Here is a 19512-nt window from a genome sequence, read left to right as displayed (position 1 = left end):
AAAAAAAAAAAAAAAGAAAGGCAACCTCAGATGCTGGACTCAACTTGAGTATAGACAAAAGTGCTGATGCGGTACTTAAAGACACCTGTATACCTGTGTCTAAAATGTAGTTAAAAGGCCAGAAAACTGGAGTTGTGGAAAACAGGTGCGCTTACCAAAAAACTAGTCTTTATGTCCTTACACTAGACTTGCCACCACCTTCATTGTCTATCTAGTCATATTGCTACTCTACAAAAGTCATTAAACCAAAACTTCACATGGAGCATCACCTACCATGAAGTTCAGTGGGAGCACAACCTGAACTTTTCAGGAAGCCATACTATTCAAGAGGTAAAGAGAAATGTGTTTGACCTTACAAGTGTTCCCATTGCCATCAGGTATGGGAAGGCTAGACAGCTTCTGCCACAGATGACTCAGAAAACACCTGAACATTTGCTTCCCAGGGCCAGAACAGAGAATTGGTTATAAATGTCATTAAAAGAAAGATGTACTGGGCGATGCCTGTGGTTCAGTGGGTAGGCACCGGCCCCATATACCAAGGGTAGTGGGTTCAAACCTGGCCCCAGCCAAACTGCAACAAAAAATAGCTGGGTGTTGTGGCAAGTGCCTATAGTCCCAGCTACTCAGGATGCTGAGGCAAGAGAATCGCCTAAGCCCAGGAGTTAGAGGTTGCTGTGAGCTGTGACGTCACGACACTATCGAGGGTGAGAAAGTGAAAAAGAAAAAAAGATGTATCTTCCTGAATCAGGCCTCTCTTATCTTTGCCATTGACTTACAGTGGAAAGGAGGTCTTTACCTGCACCCACTTGGGAGTAGTCTAAAGAATTAAGCCTGTTTGCCAGCTTTTCATTAAACAGAAAGCCTACCTTCCACCCACCTGCCCACTTCCTATTTTTTTTAATCAGCCACAGCAATGAATAGATAAAGTTGATGGAGCATGAAGAAAGTCTCATTAAATTCTTGGGGGGGGGGGAGAAATAAAAAAAGAATTGCTTCTACTGACTGAGCCTGATTCAGGCCATCTGCCTACCTTGAGAAATCTTATAGGTTTACTAGCTCCCACAAAGTCATCTTTAGGGAGAAAGTTCTCTCCACATCTTAGTGTCAAAGATGATTGTGCTTTCTTTCAGCTTATAAACATTAATCATATAATTGTTTCACTTCTTTGCATGGCTACTACAAGAAAAGAACCTTTTAGCCTATATTTAATAAACTGACTTTACCTGTCTCTTCTTTGTTTTTCCTTCCCATATTTTCTCTTCATCTTAATTTCCTTAATTTTCTTAGTTTGTAATATAAGTATTTTTGTAAGTCATCTGAAGGCTTTTTTTTTTTTTGGTAACAACAAGGTAAGAGAAATATAAAACTGATCATAGCACAAGTAACTGTTGAATTACTTCTAAGGCTCCCCATGAGATTATAGGCTCATGAAAGCCAAGGATCAAGTCACTTCATTTGTTTCCAGCATTACAGACAAATAACACACTTTACGAGCGTTCAATTTATAATTTTTGACATTTTCTCTCTCCACTACTGAACAACATTGCATACCTTAGTTTATTAAGTGAATTCATGAAATAGGACAGAGCTGAGGGTCCGAAATGCTAATAACACCAAGTACAGTTTGTTCTCAATTGTTTTTCGTTGCAAACATAAGATCAGAACTAGTGTTAGAATCTTATCATCTACCTCAATGAGAACAAAACCAACTTATAAATATACCATTGGTATGTAAGGCATTTGCAAGCAAAGAATACTCAGGGTATAAATAAAACAAAACCATTTACCTTTCATGTGTTAACTGATAAAATTTTCAACATACCAAATTGAATCTTACTGAAAAAGATTTATAGACCATACTGTCTACAGAATTTATACCTGTTATATTGTTATTATCCCAATGGCGTCGTTGCTCTGCAAGTTTTTGCATGCGTGTTTTAACTGAGGAGGCTGCAGTTGCTTCTAATCTTGAGTTCAGCCCTCCCCTTGGGCCCGGCAGTGGTGCTGGGACTGCAGCAGAATCACTAATAGCATCTGCTGCCTGTGGCTGCGCCTGAGGAGACCCAGGACTTGGAGAACAAGATTTTGCAGAAGTTGATTCAACCGGTTGTTTATTTTCCAAGTTAGAAACTTCTACTTCAGCATTGTCAGAACAGCGTTTTTTGGATGGTGATGGTTTTGTACAAGATTTCTCTAAATTAAAAAAGGTTAAAAAAAAATATTCAAAATTACGTAATTTCTCACAGTATGAAAAACTTAGAGGTAGGTACCTAACAAGTTAGTAAAACATCATCTTTCTCTAGTCCTTTCAATGATTTTAGTTACAATAAGAAATAGCAAAACCATAGCTGGGGGAGGTGCCTCATGCCTGTAATTCCAGGCACTCTGGGAGGCCAAGGCAAGTGGATTGCTGGAGCTCATGAGTTTGATACCAGCCATAGCCAGAGCCAGAAGACCTTGTCTCTAAAAAAATAGCCGGGCATTATGGTTGGCACTTGTCCTCTGAGCTACTTGGGAGGGTGAGGCAAGAGAATTGTTTGAGCCCAAGAGTTTGAGGTTGGTGACATCACAGCACTCTACCGAGGGCTACAAAGTGAGACTCTGTCTAAAAATAAATAAATAAAAGAAATTTAAAAAGAAATAGCAAAATGTCACTCTTAGAGTAACTTAGAAATCTGATATCAAAGATTTCTTTTTAAGCAAACATAATTTATGGTTATAAAATCTTAATGAAGGGAAAATTAATTAACAATCCTCAAGACCTATGCAAAAATACTTCACATAGTCTTAAAACAATAGGAAATAAAAAATGCATACACACAGAATAAGTAAGCATTCCAACAGATTCAAAGATCTACAGCCCAGCTTGGCGCCTGTAGTTCAGCGGCTAGGGCTCCAGCCACATACATGGAGGCTGGCAGGTTCGAACCCATCCTGGGCCTGCCAAACAACAATGAATTACAACAAAAAAATAGCAGGGCATTGTGGCAGGTGCCTGTAGTCCCAGTTACTTGGGAGGCTAAGGCAAGAGAATCGCTTAAGCCCAAGAGTTTAAGGTTGCTTTGAGCTATGATGCAACAGCACTCTACCCAAGGCAATAGCTTGAGACTCTGTCTCAAAAAAAAAAAAAAAGATCTACAGCCCAATTATCTCATTTCTAGATAAGAAAAAAATCAAGCCTGGAGAAATTAAGTTACCTGCGTAAAGTCACATAACTGAGCTAAAGGTAGAAACCAGCTTTTTTGTTTTTGAAGCAATTTCTTATGAACAATAACCAACAAGTAAGGCTATGAGGGCACTTGGCTTGAGGTTTAGGAGAGAGGCAGGGAACAGAATAAGAGAATTATCTGGTCAAGACCAAACAAATCCACCCATACAAATATTTGACAACATATCTTTTTTATTTTTTTTTTGAGACAGAGTCTCACTTTCTTGCCCTCAGTAGAGTGCTTTGGCGTCACAGCTCACAGCAATCTCCAATTCCTGGGCTTCGGCGATTCTCTTGCCTCAGCCTCTCAAGGAGCTGGGACTACTGGTGCCTGCCACAACGCCTGGCTATTTTTTGGTTTTGCAGTTTGGCCAGGACCGGGTTTGAACCCGCCACCCTGGGTATATGGGGCCGGTGCCCTACCCACTGAATAGCAGGCATCGCCCTTGACAACTTATCTTTAAACTTCTATAGCAAATAGCTATAAAATAATTGAAAATTTTCTAAAATAAAAAGGAGCTATCCAAACACAAAGCATATTATTTTTACCCAGGAACAAGTCTCAATATATTTCCTGGAAAATTAATATTTTAAAAAGAAAGTAGCTAGGCACAGTGGCTCATGCCTGTAATCCTAGCACTCTGAAAGGCCGAAGCAGGTGGATCACTTGAGCTCAGGAATTCCAGACCAGCCAGAGCTCTACTAAAAATAGAAAAACTAGCCGGGAGTAATGGTGTAAGTGCCTGTGGATTGCTCAAGCCCAAGGTTCCTACAAGCTATGATGCCTTAGTACTCTACCCAGCATGACAGAGTAAGATTCTGTCTCAAAAAAAAAAAAAATGTAAATTTCATATAAGGCAGATGAGGTCCGTTTCATTGACTGTCTGATCAAATGCTTTTGTTCCGTAAGTAATATTTGTGGGGCGGCGCCTGTGGCTCAAAGGAGTAGGGCGCTGGCCATATGCCAGAGGTGACAGGTTCAAACCCAGCCCCAGCCAAAAACTGCAAAAAAAAAAAAAAAAAAAATGCAAGGTAATACTTGTGGTAAGTCATGATTGCCCTTATGTGTCATCAACTTAACAAAATATATATCATGAAACTTTCTAATCTTTGTATCTCATTTATGGATCTATTTACTATGAATTCACCTAATCATCTTTTAGAAGTGTTTCTATTTTAACATGCAACACTACCTTAAAATACAGAGTTCTTTAAGTTTATAGTTCTTATGTAAAACAGTAATTACATTCGCATTTTCATGCTTAGATACTCTCATTTTAAGCATGTGCTATTCTGGCACTGCTAGGGTAAAAAAACTACATGTCTGCCATTATAACTGTTACCCTACTCCTTTTTATTTTTTCCCTTGGGGTTTTAAGGATAACTTTGGATTGAAAAAAATAAAGTTCAATCAATTAATTTAAAATATTTGGTGTTTTTCGTTTTATAAAGACAGTGTCTTATTATGTTGCAAGACTGATTTTGAACTTCTGGCCTCAAGCAGTCCTCCCACCTCAGCTTCTGAAAATGCTGAGATTACAGGCCTGCTTACCCAATAATTTAAAATGTTTATTAAAAGAGGCCAGGTGCAGTGGCACACGCCTGTAATCCTAGAATTCTGGGAGGCCAAGTTGGGTGGATTGCTTGAGCTCAGGAATTCAAGACCAGCCTGAACAAGAGCCAGATCCCATCTCTACTAAATAAAAACAACTAGCCGGATATTGTGGTTTGGCTATAGTCGCAGCTACTCAGGAGGCTGAGGCAAGAGGATCACTTAAGGCCAAGACTTTGAAGTTGCGATGGCACTCTATACCCAAGGCAACAGAGTGAGACTCTGTCTCAAAAAAAAAAAAGGCTTGACGCCTGTAACTTAGCTACTAGGGCACCAGCCACATACACTGAAGCTGGCGGGTTCGAATCCAGCCTGGGCCTGCCAAACAACAATGACAACTACAACAAAAAAACAGCCAGGCATTGTGGCAGGCTCCTTCAGTCCCAGCTACTTGGGAGGCTGAGGGAAGAGAATCGCTTAAGCCCAAGAGTTTGAAGTTGCTATGAGCTGTGACACCACGGCACTCTACCCAGGGTGACATAGTGAGACTCTGTCTCAATTTAAAAAAAAAAAAAAAAAATTGTTAAAAGAAACCAACCTTATAGGTCCTGTGCTTACTGTAAGAACCCTAAAATAGAACCCTATTCTTCTCTCAGAGGCTGTTACATTTGTTTCATGAACCAAGAACCTTGGTTCTTCCATATACATACTTAAATGTGTAAAACTTATCTCCTTTAAAAAAATGAAAATTTTACTTTTACCTTCACCACCAGACAGGGGCTGCTGGTTACTTGCTTCTGAAAGTGGCTCTCTGGCTCGCTTAGCATGAGGCATAGACCTTGGGGCAGCTACAGGCCTCTCAGCCATTTTTCTCTGAAGATTCTCTCGCCTGGCACGGGTTCGCTCAAGCAGTTTCTACATATATAAATACATCAACATTAAAACAAGTTTAGTCAAAAGTTCACAAAACGGCAGTCTCTCCTAAAATTGCCAGTTGCCACGTAGGATAATAGTTAAATACATTTCAAAAATGAAATCCTAAATAATGAAGTCAAGATTCATTAAGTGAGCACCCTAATGTCATAATTATTAAAGATGCAATAGGAACATTCAAGGGCAAATAAAATGCATAAAGCTACTTATATAAGATTTTAAATAACTACCAATTCTTTCTGCTTCTGTCAAAAGGTAGAATCCACTTCCCCAGCCTTGAATCTAGGCTGACCTTATGATTTGCTCTAATAAAATATGGCAGAAATGATACTGTGTGACTTTCTAAGAATCAAGAGATCTTGCAGTTTGGGTGGGCTCTCTCCCTCTCTTTCTCGGAATGCTACTACCACTTGAAGAAGCCCAGGTTAAGTCCGCTAAAGACATATGGCCCAGCTATTGACCAGCATCAACCACTAGACATGTGAATAAGGCCATCTTAGAGCATCCAGTACCAGATAATTTGCCAGATCTCTGAAAATTCCTGCATGACCCATGCAGCAGCAGAACAGTCCAGCTGAGTCCAACACAAATTGCAGGCCCATTGAATCATTAGAAATAGAATGGCTGTTGTGTCAAGAACCATGGTAGGCAGAATAATGATTCCCCAAAGGTGTTTTTGTGCTAATTCCCTGAACCCATGAATATGCTGTCTTACAGAGCAAAAGGGACTTTGCTGATATGATCAAGTATCTTCAAATGGAAAGAACATTCTGAATTATCTGGGTGGGCCCAATATAATCACAAAGGTCCTTTCAAAGGAAAAGAGGGAGGCAGGAAGGTGAGAGGCAAGAGAAGATCTGACAATAGAAGCAGAAGTCAGTAGTTCTGAAGACAGAGAAGGGGCAACAAGCCACAAAATGCAGATAACCTTTAGAAGCTAAAAGGCCTAGGAAACAGTTTCTCCCCTAGAGCCTCCTTGAACACAATCCTGCTGACACCTTAATTTTAACCCAGTAAAATCATTTCAGACTTCTGACCTACCGACCTGTAAGATAATAAATATATATTATTTTAAGCCAGCAAGTTTGTGGTAATGTGTTCCAGCATCAAAACCTATATAGCCACTTAAATTTGGGGTAGAGATAGGCAGCAAGAGATATAAGATGGAGCCCTTTCAAAACAGAAGATCCTTCCCCAGAGGAAAAAAGAAAATATCTTGTTTTATTTAATTAAATATCAATATATAATAAGATAGTTTTAAGTTGACATCTCAGCCATTCCATCATGAGTACTCTTTTCTTACCCTGAATTGTTATTTCTATTATGAGTCAGTGTAGTAAAACTCAAACATAAGATCGAACTAGTCATTCTCTTTCAAATGCACACAACTAAAGGAGAGATATAGACTATTGTTCCTGCACACACAGATACAGGAGTTAGATACAGCAGATACAGCAAACTGAGGAATTAAATTCTATTTGACATTTTTTAATTCCTTAATTAAAATAGGGTAACAAAGCCAGGCGTGGGCATACCTGTTCTCCCAGTTGCTCAGAAGGCTGAGGTGGGAGGTTTACTTGAGTCCAGGGGTTTGAGTCCAGCCTGGGCAACACAACGAGACCCCCCAACTCTGAAAAATAACAAAAACTCTCCTACAAAGGTGTGTCTGTGGCTCCCTGTCTCTGAACATGTAAACATTGGAGGCAAAGAAATATGGACTTCAAGAAGTCTGGAGCCAGCTTGCTCCCTGCAGGCTCAAGACTGACCAACTCACATAGAAAGACAAAACAAAACAAAGAAAAGAAAAGAAAAAGAAATTTTAAAATTAATTAATTAAATTAGAGTACTAATTTCTAAAAATTCCTGCTATGCAAAAGAAACATGAGCTAAATTTGTTTTTTGTTTGTTTGTTTTTTGAGACAGAGTCTCACTATGCCATGGTGTCACACCTCAACCTCAAACTCTTGGGCTTAAGCAATTCTCTTGCCTCAGCCTCCCAGTAGCTGGGACTATAGGCGCCCACCACAATACCTGGCTATTTTTTTGTTATTGTTGCCATTGTTTTTAGCAGGCCCTGGTCCTGTTCAAACCTACCAGCCCAGGTTCATGTGGTCAGCGCCCTAACCCCTGAGCAGAGCCTTTAGCAATGATTTCTTTCTTTTTTTTTTTTTTTTTTTTTTGAGACAGAGTCTCACTATATTACTATCCATAGAGTGCCATGGCATCACAGCTTATAGCAACCTCCAACTCCTGGGCTTAGGCAATTCCCTTGCAGGAGCCTCCCCAGTAGCTGGGACTACAGGTGCCCACCACAACACCCGCTATTTTTTGTTGCAGTTTGGCCAGGGCCGGGTTCAAACCCGCCACCCTTAGTATAGGGGGCTGGTGCCCTACCCACTAAGCCACAGGTGCTGCCCAATAATTTCTAATTGTAAATTTCACTGAAAAGAAGTGACAATAGGCCAGGTGTGGTGGCTCACACTTAATCCTAGCACTCTGGGAGGCTGAGGCAGGTGAATTGCCTAAGCTCACAGGTTTGAAACCAGCCTGAGCCACAGTGAGACATCTTCTCTAAAAATAACCAGGCTTTGTGGTAGGCACCTGTAGTGCCAGCTACTTGGGAGACTGAGGCAAGAGAATTGCTTGAGCCCAAGAGTTTGAGGTTGCAGTGAGCTATGACACCATAGTACTCTACCAAGAGTGACAAAGTGAGACTCCATCTCAAAAAAAAAAAAAAAAGTGACACTAATTTGAAATACTGTATCACTGAAAGAATTAAGGAGCCAAATGCCTTTCAAAACCCAAGACCTTCAGCCTTCTAAGTAAAAGTCTCCTTTAACAAACTCAAGAATGGTCATATGTATTCAAATCCACATATATCTGATAAATTCCTGTGATTAAAAAAAAAAATCACTCTCCAGATACAACACTAGCCTAATTTATGTTCATTCACAGACATGCCCACATTCCATTCTGGTCAGTTAGAACATTTGTGAGTCAGTATAGCTTCAGTTACCATGAGCAATGGGTCACAACAAAAGAATGCGGTTTTGTCATTCAAACATAGACAAGTGTTCTAGTGTTTAAATTAGATTCAAAAATTCTCAAATTTAAAAAAATTAGATAAGCTAAAAAAGTTTCCTAATCTGTGAAATAAGCACTAAAGGCTATTAATTTAAAAGGTACAACGTATCTAAACATAAACTCAACAGTTCAATAAATATGTATAATAAGTCCTCAATAAAGTTGTCCTTTCTTATAATCAGGAACTTAAAGATTCTTTTAAATATAAAGTACTTTCCTTCAAATATCACACCTAATTCTTCAAATAACAGAGGAATAATCAGGAAGTAAAATATTCCACATGAATGAATCTCAGATAACTGAAGCTTATAGTCTCTAAACAATTTTTGTCACGCGCACACCCCAAATCATTTCTGATGAAAATTTTTCTAGCAGGTATTATTAATTTCAGTGCCTTCTTAAACAAAATAAACAATATAAATTAGCTGCTTGTTATTTCTAGATGTTCTAGCAACTCTTTCCCACGTCAACACAGAGACTTTAATTTACTTCTGGAAAATATCACCGTGTATCCAAAATCCCAGGTACTCAGGTGACCAAGACAGGAGGATCACTAAAGGCCAGGAGTTCAAGACCAACCTGTGGAATAGAGTGTGATCCTGCCTTTAAAAAAAGAAATAATAATTCTGGAAAGTAAGAAAAACTCCATTTGGGCAGCACCTGTGGCTCAAAGGGGTAGGGAGCCAGTCCCACATGCCGGAGGTGGCGGGTTCAAACCCAGCCCCGGCCAAAAACTGCAAAAAAAAGAAAAAAGGAAAACTCCATTCAAATAAGTAAGAATATGTTTACTTACTTATTTACATTCAGGCTGTATACATAGGATTTAAAAGTATCTCACAAAAAAGATTCTTTTGCAAAGTATTTTAATTGTAGCTTTTTCTCCTGTTAAGGTTTCTATGCGGAAAGTTCTAGCTTGGCACACTGAGCTCTGGGTTTCCCTGTAGTACATGTATCCTATAGAGTGGGATGACTCTCACATGAGCAGAGCTTCAAACAAAGAGGCTGACAGTAATGTTATATGTAGTAAATTTACAATTTTAAATTCACCTAACAAGTACAGTAATAATCACTAATGATTATATAGAACTTAGTATAAAATACTTCCAATGACTGACACTATTTAATTCTCAAAACCCTATCTGGTAGATTCTGTTTCTACTACTGTTTTATAGTCACATAGCTAAGAAGCAGCAGGCAACATTTGAACCAAGCTCCCAAGTCTGGACTCTTAACCATTTTGCTATAAACCGTCTCTTGACTTGGCGCCCGTAGCACAGTGGTCACAGTGCCAGCTACATACACCAAAGTTGGTGGGTTCGAACCCTGCCTGAGCCAGCTAACCAACAAAGACAACTGCATCAAAAAATAGCTGGGCATTGTGCCTGGTGCCTATAGTCCCAGGTACTTGGGAGGCTGAGGCAAGAGAATCACTTGAGCCCAAGAGTTTGAGGTTGCTGTGAGCTGTGACCCTACAGGACTTCACCGAGGGTAACACAGTGAAACTCTGTTTCAAAAATAAATAAATAAATAAATAAAAGCTGTCTCTTGACTAAATCCAATTGCTCTTTAATTTTAAGAACTTGTCACTAGAACTAACTAGCTTCATATCTTCAACTAAAGTTCTTTTTTTTTTTTTTGAGACAGAGTCTCAAGCTGTCCCCCTGGTAGAGTGCTGTGGCATCACAGCCCACAGCACCCTCTAACTCCTGGGCTCAAGCGATTCTCCTACCTCTGCGTCCCAAGTAGCTGGGACTACAGGCACCTGCCACAACACTCGGCTATTTTTTGGTTGCAGCTATCATTGTTATTTGGCGGCCTGGGCTGGATTCAAACCCGCCAGCTCAGGTGTATTTGGCTGGCACCTCAGCCACTTGAGCCACAGGCGCCGAGCCTTTTTTTTTTTTTTTAAGAGACAGAGTCTCACTTTGTCACCCTCATAGAGTGCCATGGCATCACAGCTCACAGAAACCTCCAGCTCTTGGGCTTAGGTGATTCTCTTGCCTCAGCCTCCCCAGTAGCTGGGACTACAGATGCCCACCACAACACTGGCTATTTTTTGGTTGCAGTTTGGCTGGGGCTGGGTTTGAACCCAGCACCCTCAGTATATGGGGCCAGTGTCCTACTCACTGAGCCACAGACGCCAACTTCAACAAAAATTCTAAATGTTAACAGTTGATCAAAATAGGTATCTGCCTAAACGGCATATTAGTCCATGAATCAAAAGGAGATAAATTCTTTTTCATGTCTGGTTGGTCTATGAAAAACATTAAAAGACACTGTCCAGTGGGCCCTGTCTAAAACCTGACAAGCTAAACATTAAACATTTGGAGAAATGAACATTGACAGATATCTGATAATATTAAGGAATTATTTTTAATTTTTAGATGCAATAATGGCACCATATTTATTTGAAGTCTTTAGCTTTTAGTGATAAATACTAAAATATTCATATATGAAATTATATCATGTCTAGAAGTTGCTCCAAAATAAGTCAGGGTAGGGCAGAGTGGTATATAGTGAAACAGAATGGCCACACATTGTAAACTACAAAAGCTGAATGATGAGTGCGTGAGGGTTATTATACCACTCATCTTTTATATTTTGAAATTTTCTTCAGAGAAAAATTGCTAAAATGTTCTAACAGTTATTGTTGTATGTAATTGTGAAATAATTTGTAGCTAAGGGCTCTACTCTATGTTAATTCAGCAAAATGTTATTGGATGTGTTTTATGTTAGGGAAACTGTGAATAGAAAAGAACAATCTCTGCCTTCATAAAGCTCACATTCTGGCAGGAACTATGTTGAACAGGTAAATACATTCGACAGGTAGATTCCAGTGGGGCAAGTACTGTGAAAGGTCATCTCCCCTCTGAAAAAGGGAGATCAACCTGAGCTGGAAGTCAAATCAGAGTTTGCCAGGCTGATGAGAAAGGGAAATTAAGAGTGTCCCACACTGTGACACATCTTGTACCCTCAGTGAATCTCCAACAGAAATTTAAACCCTCAGTGAATTCCCAAAAAGGAATTTAAAAAAAAGAAAGAAAGAAAAAGGGAAATTAAGAGTGTCCCAGAATAATATCAGCAACAACAGGGAAGAGGACCAGTGAAGAAGTCATGTTTGAGGAAAAAAAGAGTTTAGGATGATTGTAGCCCTTCTGAACCGGAGTTACCAAAAGAATTAAGCCCTGGCATTAATGTAATGAATTAATTTCCTTGTTATGTTTTTAGGATGGCACTGATTATGAATCGCCCTTGGGGGAACTGAGAATATATGTTTCTTAAATAATTTTCTGTGTTCTATGGTTCTGAGAAGGAACTCTGATGGAGAAAGTCATTTTATACTAACTTTCAGTCCTTTCAAGAAACTGTACCAGAAATTCATTTCACTGCACAAAATGTCATAAATGCTCTAATTAAGCCCCTAATAGTTGGAACCATTTCTTTTTTTTTTTTAACCATTTCAAATAGTTCACAGATGACCAATTAAGGAAAAGATGTTAAAGCCGTTCATTCCAACTGCAGCTGACCTAACTTCTCACAATACAAAACATGCATATTAAACTGTACATATTTCTAAGCACATTCTAAATTTGTACTAGCTTCAGAACGGCTAGTTTTTAAGTGAAACAAAATACAATTTTCAGCCAACTTTCAAAATGCATTGTTCCTGTCAGTTACTTAGAGCACACAGGGCTTATGTTTTAAGGAATCTTATTCTGAATTAGCAACTCAAAATATATCCTATTTAACATCAAGACAAGTGAAAGCTATTCAGTCATGAGCAACCCTATTCTTTAAAGCTAATACAAAAATATGCTCCAAATTTTTCTATTAAAATCTCCAGGCTCGGCGCCTATAGCTCAACCGGCTAAGGCGCCAGCCACGTACACCTAAGGTGGCGGGTTTGAATCCCCAGCCCGGACCTGCCAAACAACAAATGATGGCTGCAACCAAAAAATAGCCGGGCGTTGTGGTGGGCGCCTGTGGTCCCAGCTACTTGGGAGGTGGAGGCAGGAGACTCCCTTGAGCCCAGGAGTTGGAGGTTGCTGTGAGCTGTAATGCCATGGCACTCTACCCAGGGGGACAGCTTGAGGCTCTGTCTCAAAAAAAAAAAATCTCCAAAGAAGGGCAGTGCCTGTGGCTCAGTGAGTAGGGCACCGGCCCCATATATGGTGGGTGGCAGGTTCAAACCCGGCCCTGGTCAAACTGCAACAAAAAAATAGCCAGGCGTTGTGGCTGGCGCCTGTAGTCCCAGCTACTTGGGAGGCTGGGGCAGGAGAATCGCCTAAGCCCAAGAACTGGAGGTTGCTGTGAGCTGTGACACCACAGTACTCTACAGAAGCTGATAACTCTACAAAAAAATGAATAAATAAAATCTCCAAATAAGGTAAACAAATGAATGTGTTTTTCCTAATACGACCAAGAATTTGAAACAGAAAAACAGATTAACTGTTGTTTTGGAATACAAGTAATCTCTAATTGTTGAAACCTTCAATCAATTGTTGAAACCAGTACCTCAGATAGATTTAACCTATGGAATTATAACTATATTCCCATAAAAGGTATTACTACTCTCCAGGAGATTCGAGTGTTTGTCTAAGAGACACTTAAGGCCCACTTTGCAACAATTCAAAAAATAACAGTTTAAAACTTGCACAACAGCCTAAAAAAGAGGAACTGTCCTGGAATAGAAGGGGGTGGACAACTGGCAACATGACACTGAGGAATGGCGGCGCCTGTGGCTCACGGAGTAGGCCGCAGGTCCCATATACCGGAGGTGACGGGTTCAAACGAGGCCCCAGCCAAAATAAAACTGCAAATAAAATAAGACACTTAAGAAGGAACAATGTCTACAGCTAGACTGACACAATAACGACATAATCCACATCCTATTTCCAAAAAACAAAAGACGAAGTAAATGTAATGATATGCTCCACAAACACTGAAAAACTTAGTTTTTTACTGTTTTCTAAAAAAAATCGTGGGCTAATAATTTTGTTTTATACACATTCAGCTAGGCAGCACTGTTTCCTTCTAAAGTGTCAATGCCGGGTATGAAACCTCGCTAGCCAGCTGAGTAAGGGGGTCTGAAGGAACGCCCGACTTTTTCTGAACGAAGTCAAGGGTTTCAGCACCTGCCTATTTAACGTTTTGCTGTCAACTGATTAACAGCATTAACAGCTCCTCTGCTGGCCACGCGAACTCCGCAAATCACAGCCCATTCCTTTGCAGGCTGATCACTGAGTCACACAGCACTGAGTCACTCGGACGCCGCACTCCGCCCTGCAGGGTTTTCCAGCTTTTTCCAGCAGGACTTGTTCGTTCAGGCCTACGCCTGACTCTCCGGGTGGCCGGGGTGGGGAGGTAGGACTGCAGAGGGGCAGTGCATTAACGGGGCTGACACGAGTGTTCTCACTACTGCCTTTTGCTGTTTTCACCACAACCAGCAATAGCTTTCCTCCCAGAGTTTCCTCTGCGCGACTGGAACAACAAATTTCGCCGCCGCCGCCGCCCCCCTCTCCCGGCTCCTGCAGCCAGACCGCGCCCGACCCCCGCACGCACGCACTGCGCACGCGCACGCACGCGCCCCCGGCCCGGTGGGCTCGGAGGCTGACAGTAGGAAGGGAAGGTGGGGGCCGAGAGGGATCACGGCTGACTGCACCCGCAAGTTTTCTCACCTCGGTAAACGGGTCCATGGCCCCAGGCGCAGCGTGTCGACTATGAGACGATGGAAACGGTGGTTCAAATTCAGGAAAAGAAAAGTGAGTTTCGGCCCAGTGTGTCTCCTGGAGAAAACAAGGAATGCAGGACGGGGGAGCTCACCCACAACCTACTGTCCTCTTCCCTCAGCCTCCAGTGTCAGACTTGGCCTCCTGTGGCCGTTCAAATTTGAATTTCAGCGCCGGAGCCGCGAGCATGCGCGCTGGGCGGGACGGGGCGGGGCGGGGCGGGGCGGGGCCGGGCCCTGAGGTTCCCAGGGGTGGCCCCGCCTCCTCCCCTCCGCCACTGCCTGGCGCTGGCCGGCTGGGACGCCAGAGGCTAGAGGCGGGGCCCTCCTGCCCTTCAGCGTCTGAGCGGGGTCTCCACCCCCAAAGTGCGCGCACACACACACACACACACACACACACACACACACACACACTACCCGGCTAAGGCGGGTCTCCGCACCAGCCGCATTTGGGCGTTCCTGCCTGCCTTCATTCCTAAATAAAGGATTAAGAGCCCTTGTGTTTAAATTGCCACTCTAGCAATTTGGCCTTAAATTTGACCTTCTCTAGCTTTTTCTCTGCCCGCCACTCCCTACCCCTACTTCACCAGAAGGGGGATGGCATTTTTGGATGTCAGGCAGGTGGTGAAGGGTCCTCGGACAAGTGGGCCCAATGACCAGTGACCCACCTTGGGCCCTGGAGGCTTTTCTCCTTGGGAAAATAATCCTGGCCTATGTTAAGTGTTCATACGCAAGAATTCTTATTTTAAATCCCATCCAACTGCACACAGTGCTAGAGCTGGAAGAATTCTGAGAAGCCCTCTAGTTCAGTCCCTCGCTCTTAGTGCTGAGAGAAGGAACATTCCAGTCGTTAAGTAGTCCAGGATAAATGAAAATCCCGTCCTCAGCTCACCCTTCACTTTTCCACCCTAGATCAAGCTGTCTCGTGTTTACTCTTGATAGACTACTCTAAATGGTAAGGTATGTTACATAGTTGCTGTATCAGATTTCTTCCGCCGCAAGTCTGTGCTAAGGCTTGTAGAGACAATTCTTGATTTGTTCATCGGAAAAAGTAACACCCATGTAGATTACAGAGTAACTGCCCAGCAACTGAACAAAACAGAACTATGTCTACCAAGGTGTTTCAATATATATAATAACCTCTCCACTTTAAGCAGTCAGTAAGCATTACAAAAAGTGTTTTATCAGTATCTTTACTATAAACCCTATGATTTTAGGCTTTACACAAATCATTTAACCCTTTTTTTTTTTCACATTTTGGGCAAGTAATAGATTCTTTTGAAAATGGAATTAAAACTGACCTTCTATTTGACTTCTGACTGCCCATTCAGTTGTAAGTTATTTCACGTAGGATTTTATGAAGTTCACCGAGTTAAGAACAATCTGATTTAGCCTCCTCATATTTTAGTTTACTCAGTGGTATGACAGTAATGTCCTGCCTTCCTAAGAATTGTTAGTAGGGACAGATGAAAAATGGAGATTATCCAAAAATATTCTGAAATAAGTAAGGCATTGTCCAAATGTATGGTGCACAGAACTATTAATATTTAACCCCGAATGTGCTACTTAAGAACAAAAAGAAAAGAGTTTTGAATTTGTTTCAAGTGCTAGACAGGAAAGGGGTGTGTATACGTATTTGGGATGTGTGTGTGTGTTTTAAACAACATTGGAAAATGAGTCATTTGAAATTTATGCATCCGTTATGCCTTCTGTTTATTGCTTCTGTGAGACCTAAGTTTCTTTATAACTTTCTCAACTAGATTCTGGTCAAGATCAAAAGAAACAAAATACCTAGCACACGATAATCTACTCAAGATTACCTAGTTTAGTTTATCTTTCCTCATAATCCCCTTAGATTTTGGTCTTTACCTTGATGTTTACTAGCAACAACCACCACAATAGCGTCTGTGTGTGAAACACCTACTGCCTGCCAGAAACTATGCTAGATACTTCTGGAACACTACAATTATCTCCTACCATGCCTCTTTCCTTTTTTATTTTTATTTATTTATTTATTTATTTATTTTTGCAGTTTTTGGCTGGGGGCTGGGTTTGAACCTGCCACCTCCAGCATATGGGGTTGGCGCCCTACTCCTTTGAGCCACAGGTGTCACTCTCCATTCTTTTTCTTTTTTTCTTTTTTTTTTTTTGAGACAGAGCCTCAAGCTGTCACCCTGGGTAGAATGCTATGGCATCACAGCTCACAGCAACCTCCAACTCCTGGGCTCAAGCGATTCTCCTGCCTCAGCCTCCCGAGTAGCTGGGACTACAGGTCCCTGCCACAACGCCCAGCTATTTTTTGGTTGCAGCCATCATTGTTATTTGACTGGCTGGGGCTGGATTCGAACTCGCCAGCTCAGGTGTATGTGGCTGGCGCCTTAGCCACTTGAACCACAAGCGCCATGCCACCTCTTTCCATTCTTAACCTCTGGTAGTTCATTCTTTAGTTTATAAGGTATTATAGAATGATTTTTCCCTTTTTAAAAACCATGCTAAATATTTCTAGTTTACAACAAAAATGTGAGTTAAAAAAGCCATGTATCAGCCATCTAGCTTTAAAGAATTCCACACATAATTGAAGTCTCCAATGTATCCCTTTCCTAATCTTATTCCACTTCTCACTCATCAGGGAGCAAAAGTATCCTGATTTTTATGTTTATCATTCTCATGGCAATATGTATACTTCTACTATACTATTATCTCTCTCTCTGTCTGTCTCTCTCTCTGTACACACACACACACACACACATATATACACATATACATTGCAATATTTACTGTTTTATATAAATTTCATTTTCACTGTATATATGTGTCTATAATTTAATTTGGCTCAATATTATCTTTGTAATATTTAAGCCACATTTTGTTCATTTCCACTACTAAATTATATGACATAACTATACTTATAATTTATGTATTAATTACATAATCCCAGGTCAATGGGAAAAGGATGGACAGTTTAGTAACCACTGCTAAGGTAACTGGTTATGCATATAAAAAAATCCAGATAGTCTAAAAACAAAACTATTAACATATATAATATACATATACATAGCAATATTTAGTGTTTTATATAAATTTCATTTGCACTGTATATATCTAATTTGTCTCAATAGTATCTTTGTAATATTTATACTCACTAATAACTAAGCTGCATTTTGTTCATTTTCACTACTAAATTATATGACATAACTATACTTGTAATTTATGTATTAATGAATACATAAATGTCCTTGTTAAGGAACAGTTAGCTTGCTACCAGTTTTTTAATCCTAAAATCCCATGATACCATGATTACTTCTATATCTCCTCAGGGAAAACATTATCTAGATTTATATGTCTAGGAATTAGTAGATTATTTCAATAATAATCTACTAATCAATAAAAAAAAATTTTCTTTTTTTTTTTTTTTTTGAGACAGAGTCTCACTATGTCACCCTTGGTAGAGAGCTGTGGTGTCACAGCTCCCAGCAACCTCAAATTCTTAGGCTCAAGTGATCATCCTGCCTCAGCCTCCTGAGTAGCTGGGACTATAGGCGTCTACCCCAATGTCTGGCTACTTTTTTTGTTTGTTTGTTTGTTTGTTTTTAAGAAATGGGGTCTTGCTGTAGCTCAGGCTGGTCTGGAACTTGTGAGCACAAGCAATCCACCTGCCTCAGCATCCCAGAGTGCTAGGATTCCAGGTGTGAGCCATCACACGGTTCAATAAATATATTTCAATATTGTTACCAGTTATTAAAAATAAGTTATTCTTCAACATGATTGTCCCAATTTACATTCCAATCACTAGCATATGAATATGCCTGCTACTCCAGTTTCTTCTCAATACTTGAATACTTTTAAAATTTTGTCATCCTTGTATGTGTGCATTTCTCTTATCACAAGTGAAGATGAATATTACATGTGTTTATTGCCCATTCAGGTTTTTTTTTTTTTTTGCTGTTTTTGGCTGGGCTGGGTTTGAACCTGCCACCTCTGGCATATGGGGTTGGTGCCCTATTCCTTTGAGCCACGTGTACCACCCAACCCTTTCAGTTTTTCTGTTTGTCATTTTCAATCTTCTTTTTTTTTTTTTTCTTAAGAAACAGAGTCTCACTTTATTGCCCTTGGTAGAGTGCCATGGCATCACACAGCTCACAGCAACCTCCAACTCGTGGGCTTAGGCAATTCTCCTGCTTCAGCCTGCTGTGTATATGGGACTACAGGCGCCCGCCATAGTGCCTGGCTATTTTTTATTTTTATTTTTTGGTTGTTGCAGTTTGGTTCGAACACGCCACCCTTGGTATATGGGGCTGGCACCCTTCTCACTGAGCCACAGGCCCCGCCCAATTTTCAATCTTCTATGCCCATTTTTCTGTGCAGTTATATGTCTTTTTCTTATTGTTTCATAGAGTTTTTGTTGGTTGTTTACTATTTTCTGGGAAAATAACCTCTGTTGAGTTTTGGCTTGCACATTTATTAATTAATGGCTTATATTTTTACTTTATGATGTCTTAGATGTACAGAAGAGTTTAATGTTAATGTAATGGACACATATGTACTGTATATACATAATGGACACATATGTACTGTATAATTTTTCTGAGGATTTGTGGGTTTTATGCCTTCAGAAATTTCTTCCCTACCCTAAGGTCATAAAAATGGTCTCCTATATTTTCTTCTAAAAATTTGAAAGTATGAATGTTCATGGCTTTGTCTTTAGACTATCTAGATTTTGTTTTTAATCTTAGTGTGGTTACTAAATTGTCCATCCTTTTCCCATTGACTTGTAATGCCACTTTCATACCTGGGGTGCCAAAAAAAAATGTATATACATTTTAAGAGAGGTTATTTGTGTTACTCTTTGAAGTTGAACTGAATTACAGTAGCAATGTGTATTATGACATTTGCTCGAAAGATACATTAATCAAATGAACAGGAGCATCACCTGTGGCAGGTGGGATAGTCAAAGAAAATGGTGGAAGCACAGCTGTATTTGGAGGTGGGCAAGACCATTTTGAAGGG

The 19512-nt window shown here is 40.4% G+C and overlaps 1 protein-coding gene and 1 non-coding gene across 4 annotated transcripts in view; one reads left to right on the top strand and one right to left on the bottom strand.

The window, feature by feature from the left end:
* Positions 1-14705, bottom strand: part of ANLN (anillin actin binding protein) — a 78713-nt gene extending 64008 nt beyond the window's left edge. For all 3 annotated transcript variants that reach the window (XM_003788587.2, XM_003788588.2, XM_012804369.1), the window contains exons 1-3: positions 14456-14705; positions 5522-5675; positions 1879-2193 (exon numbers count right to left, since the gene is read on the bottom strand). In XM_003788587.2, the coding sequence (XP_003788635.1) occupies positions 1879-2193; positions 5522-5675; positions 14456-14473 (487 nt within the window). In that variant the 5' untranslated portion in view covers positions 14474-14705. The remainder of the gene's footprint in view (positions 1-1878; positions 2194-5521; positions 5676-14455) is intronic.
* Positions 7341-7471, top strand: LOC111724915. The gene has a single exon (XR_002773124.1). It is a non-coding gene; the product is annotated as a small nucleolar RNA SNORA38 (small nucleolar RNA).
* Positions 14706-19512: the final 4807 nt, after the last annotated feature.

This window comes from Otolemur garnettii, unplaced genomic scaffold (genome assembly GCF_000181295.1).
Source record: "Otolemur garnettii isolate 467f Iridium unplaced genomic scaffold, OtoGar3 scaffold00028, whole genome shotgun sequence".
Taxonomy (NCBI): Eukaryota; Metazoa; Chordata; class Mammalia; order Primates; family Galagidae; genus Otolemur; species Otolemur garnettii.
The sequence above is the reverse complement of the archived record's forward strand: the minus strand, read 5'-3'. Positions and strand labels throughout refer to the sequence as shown.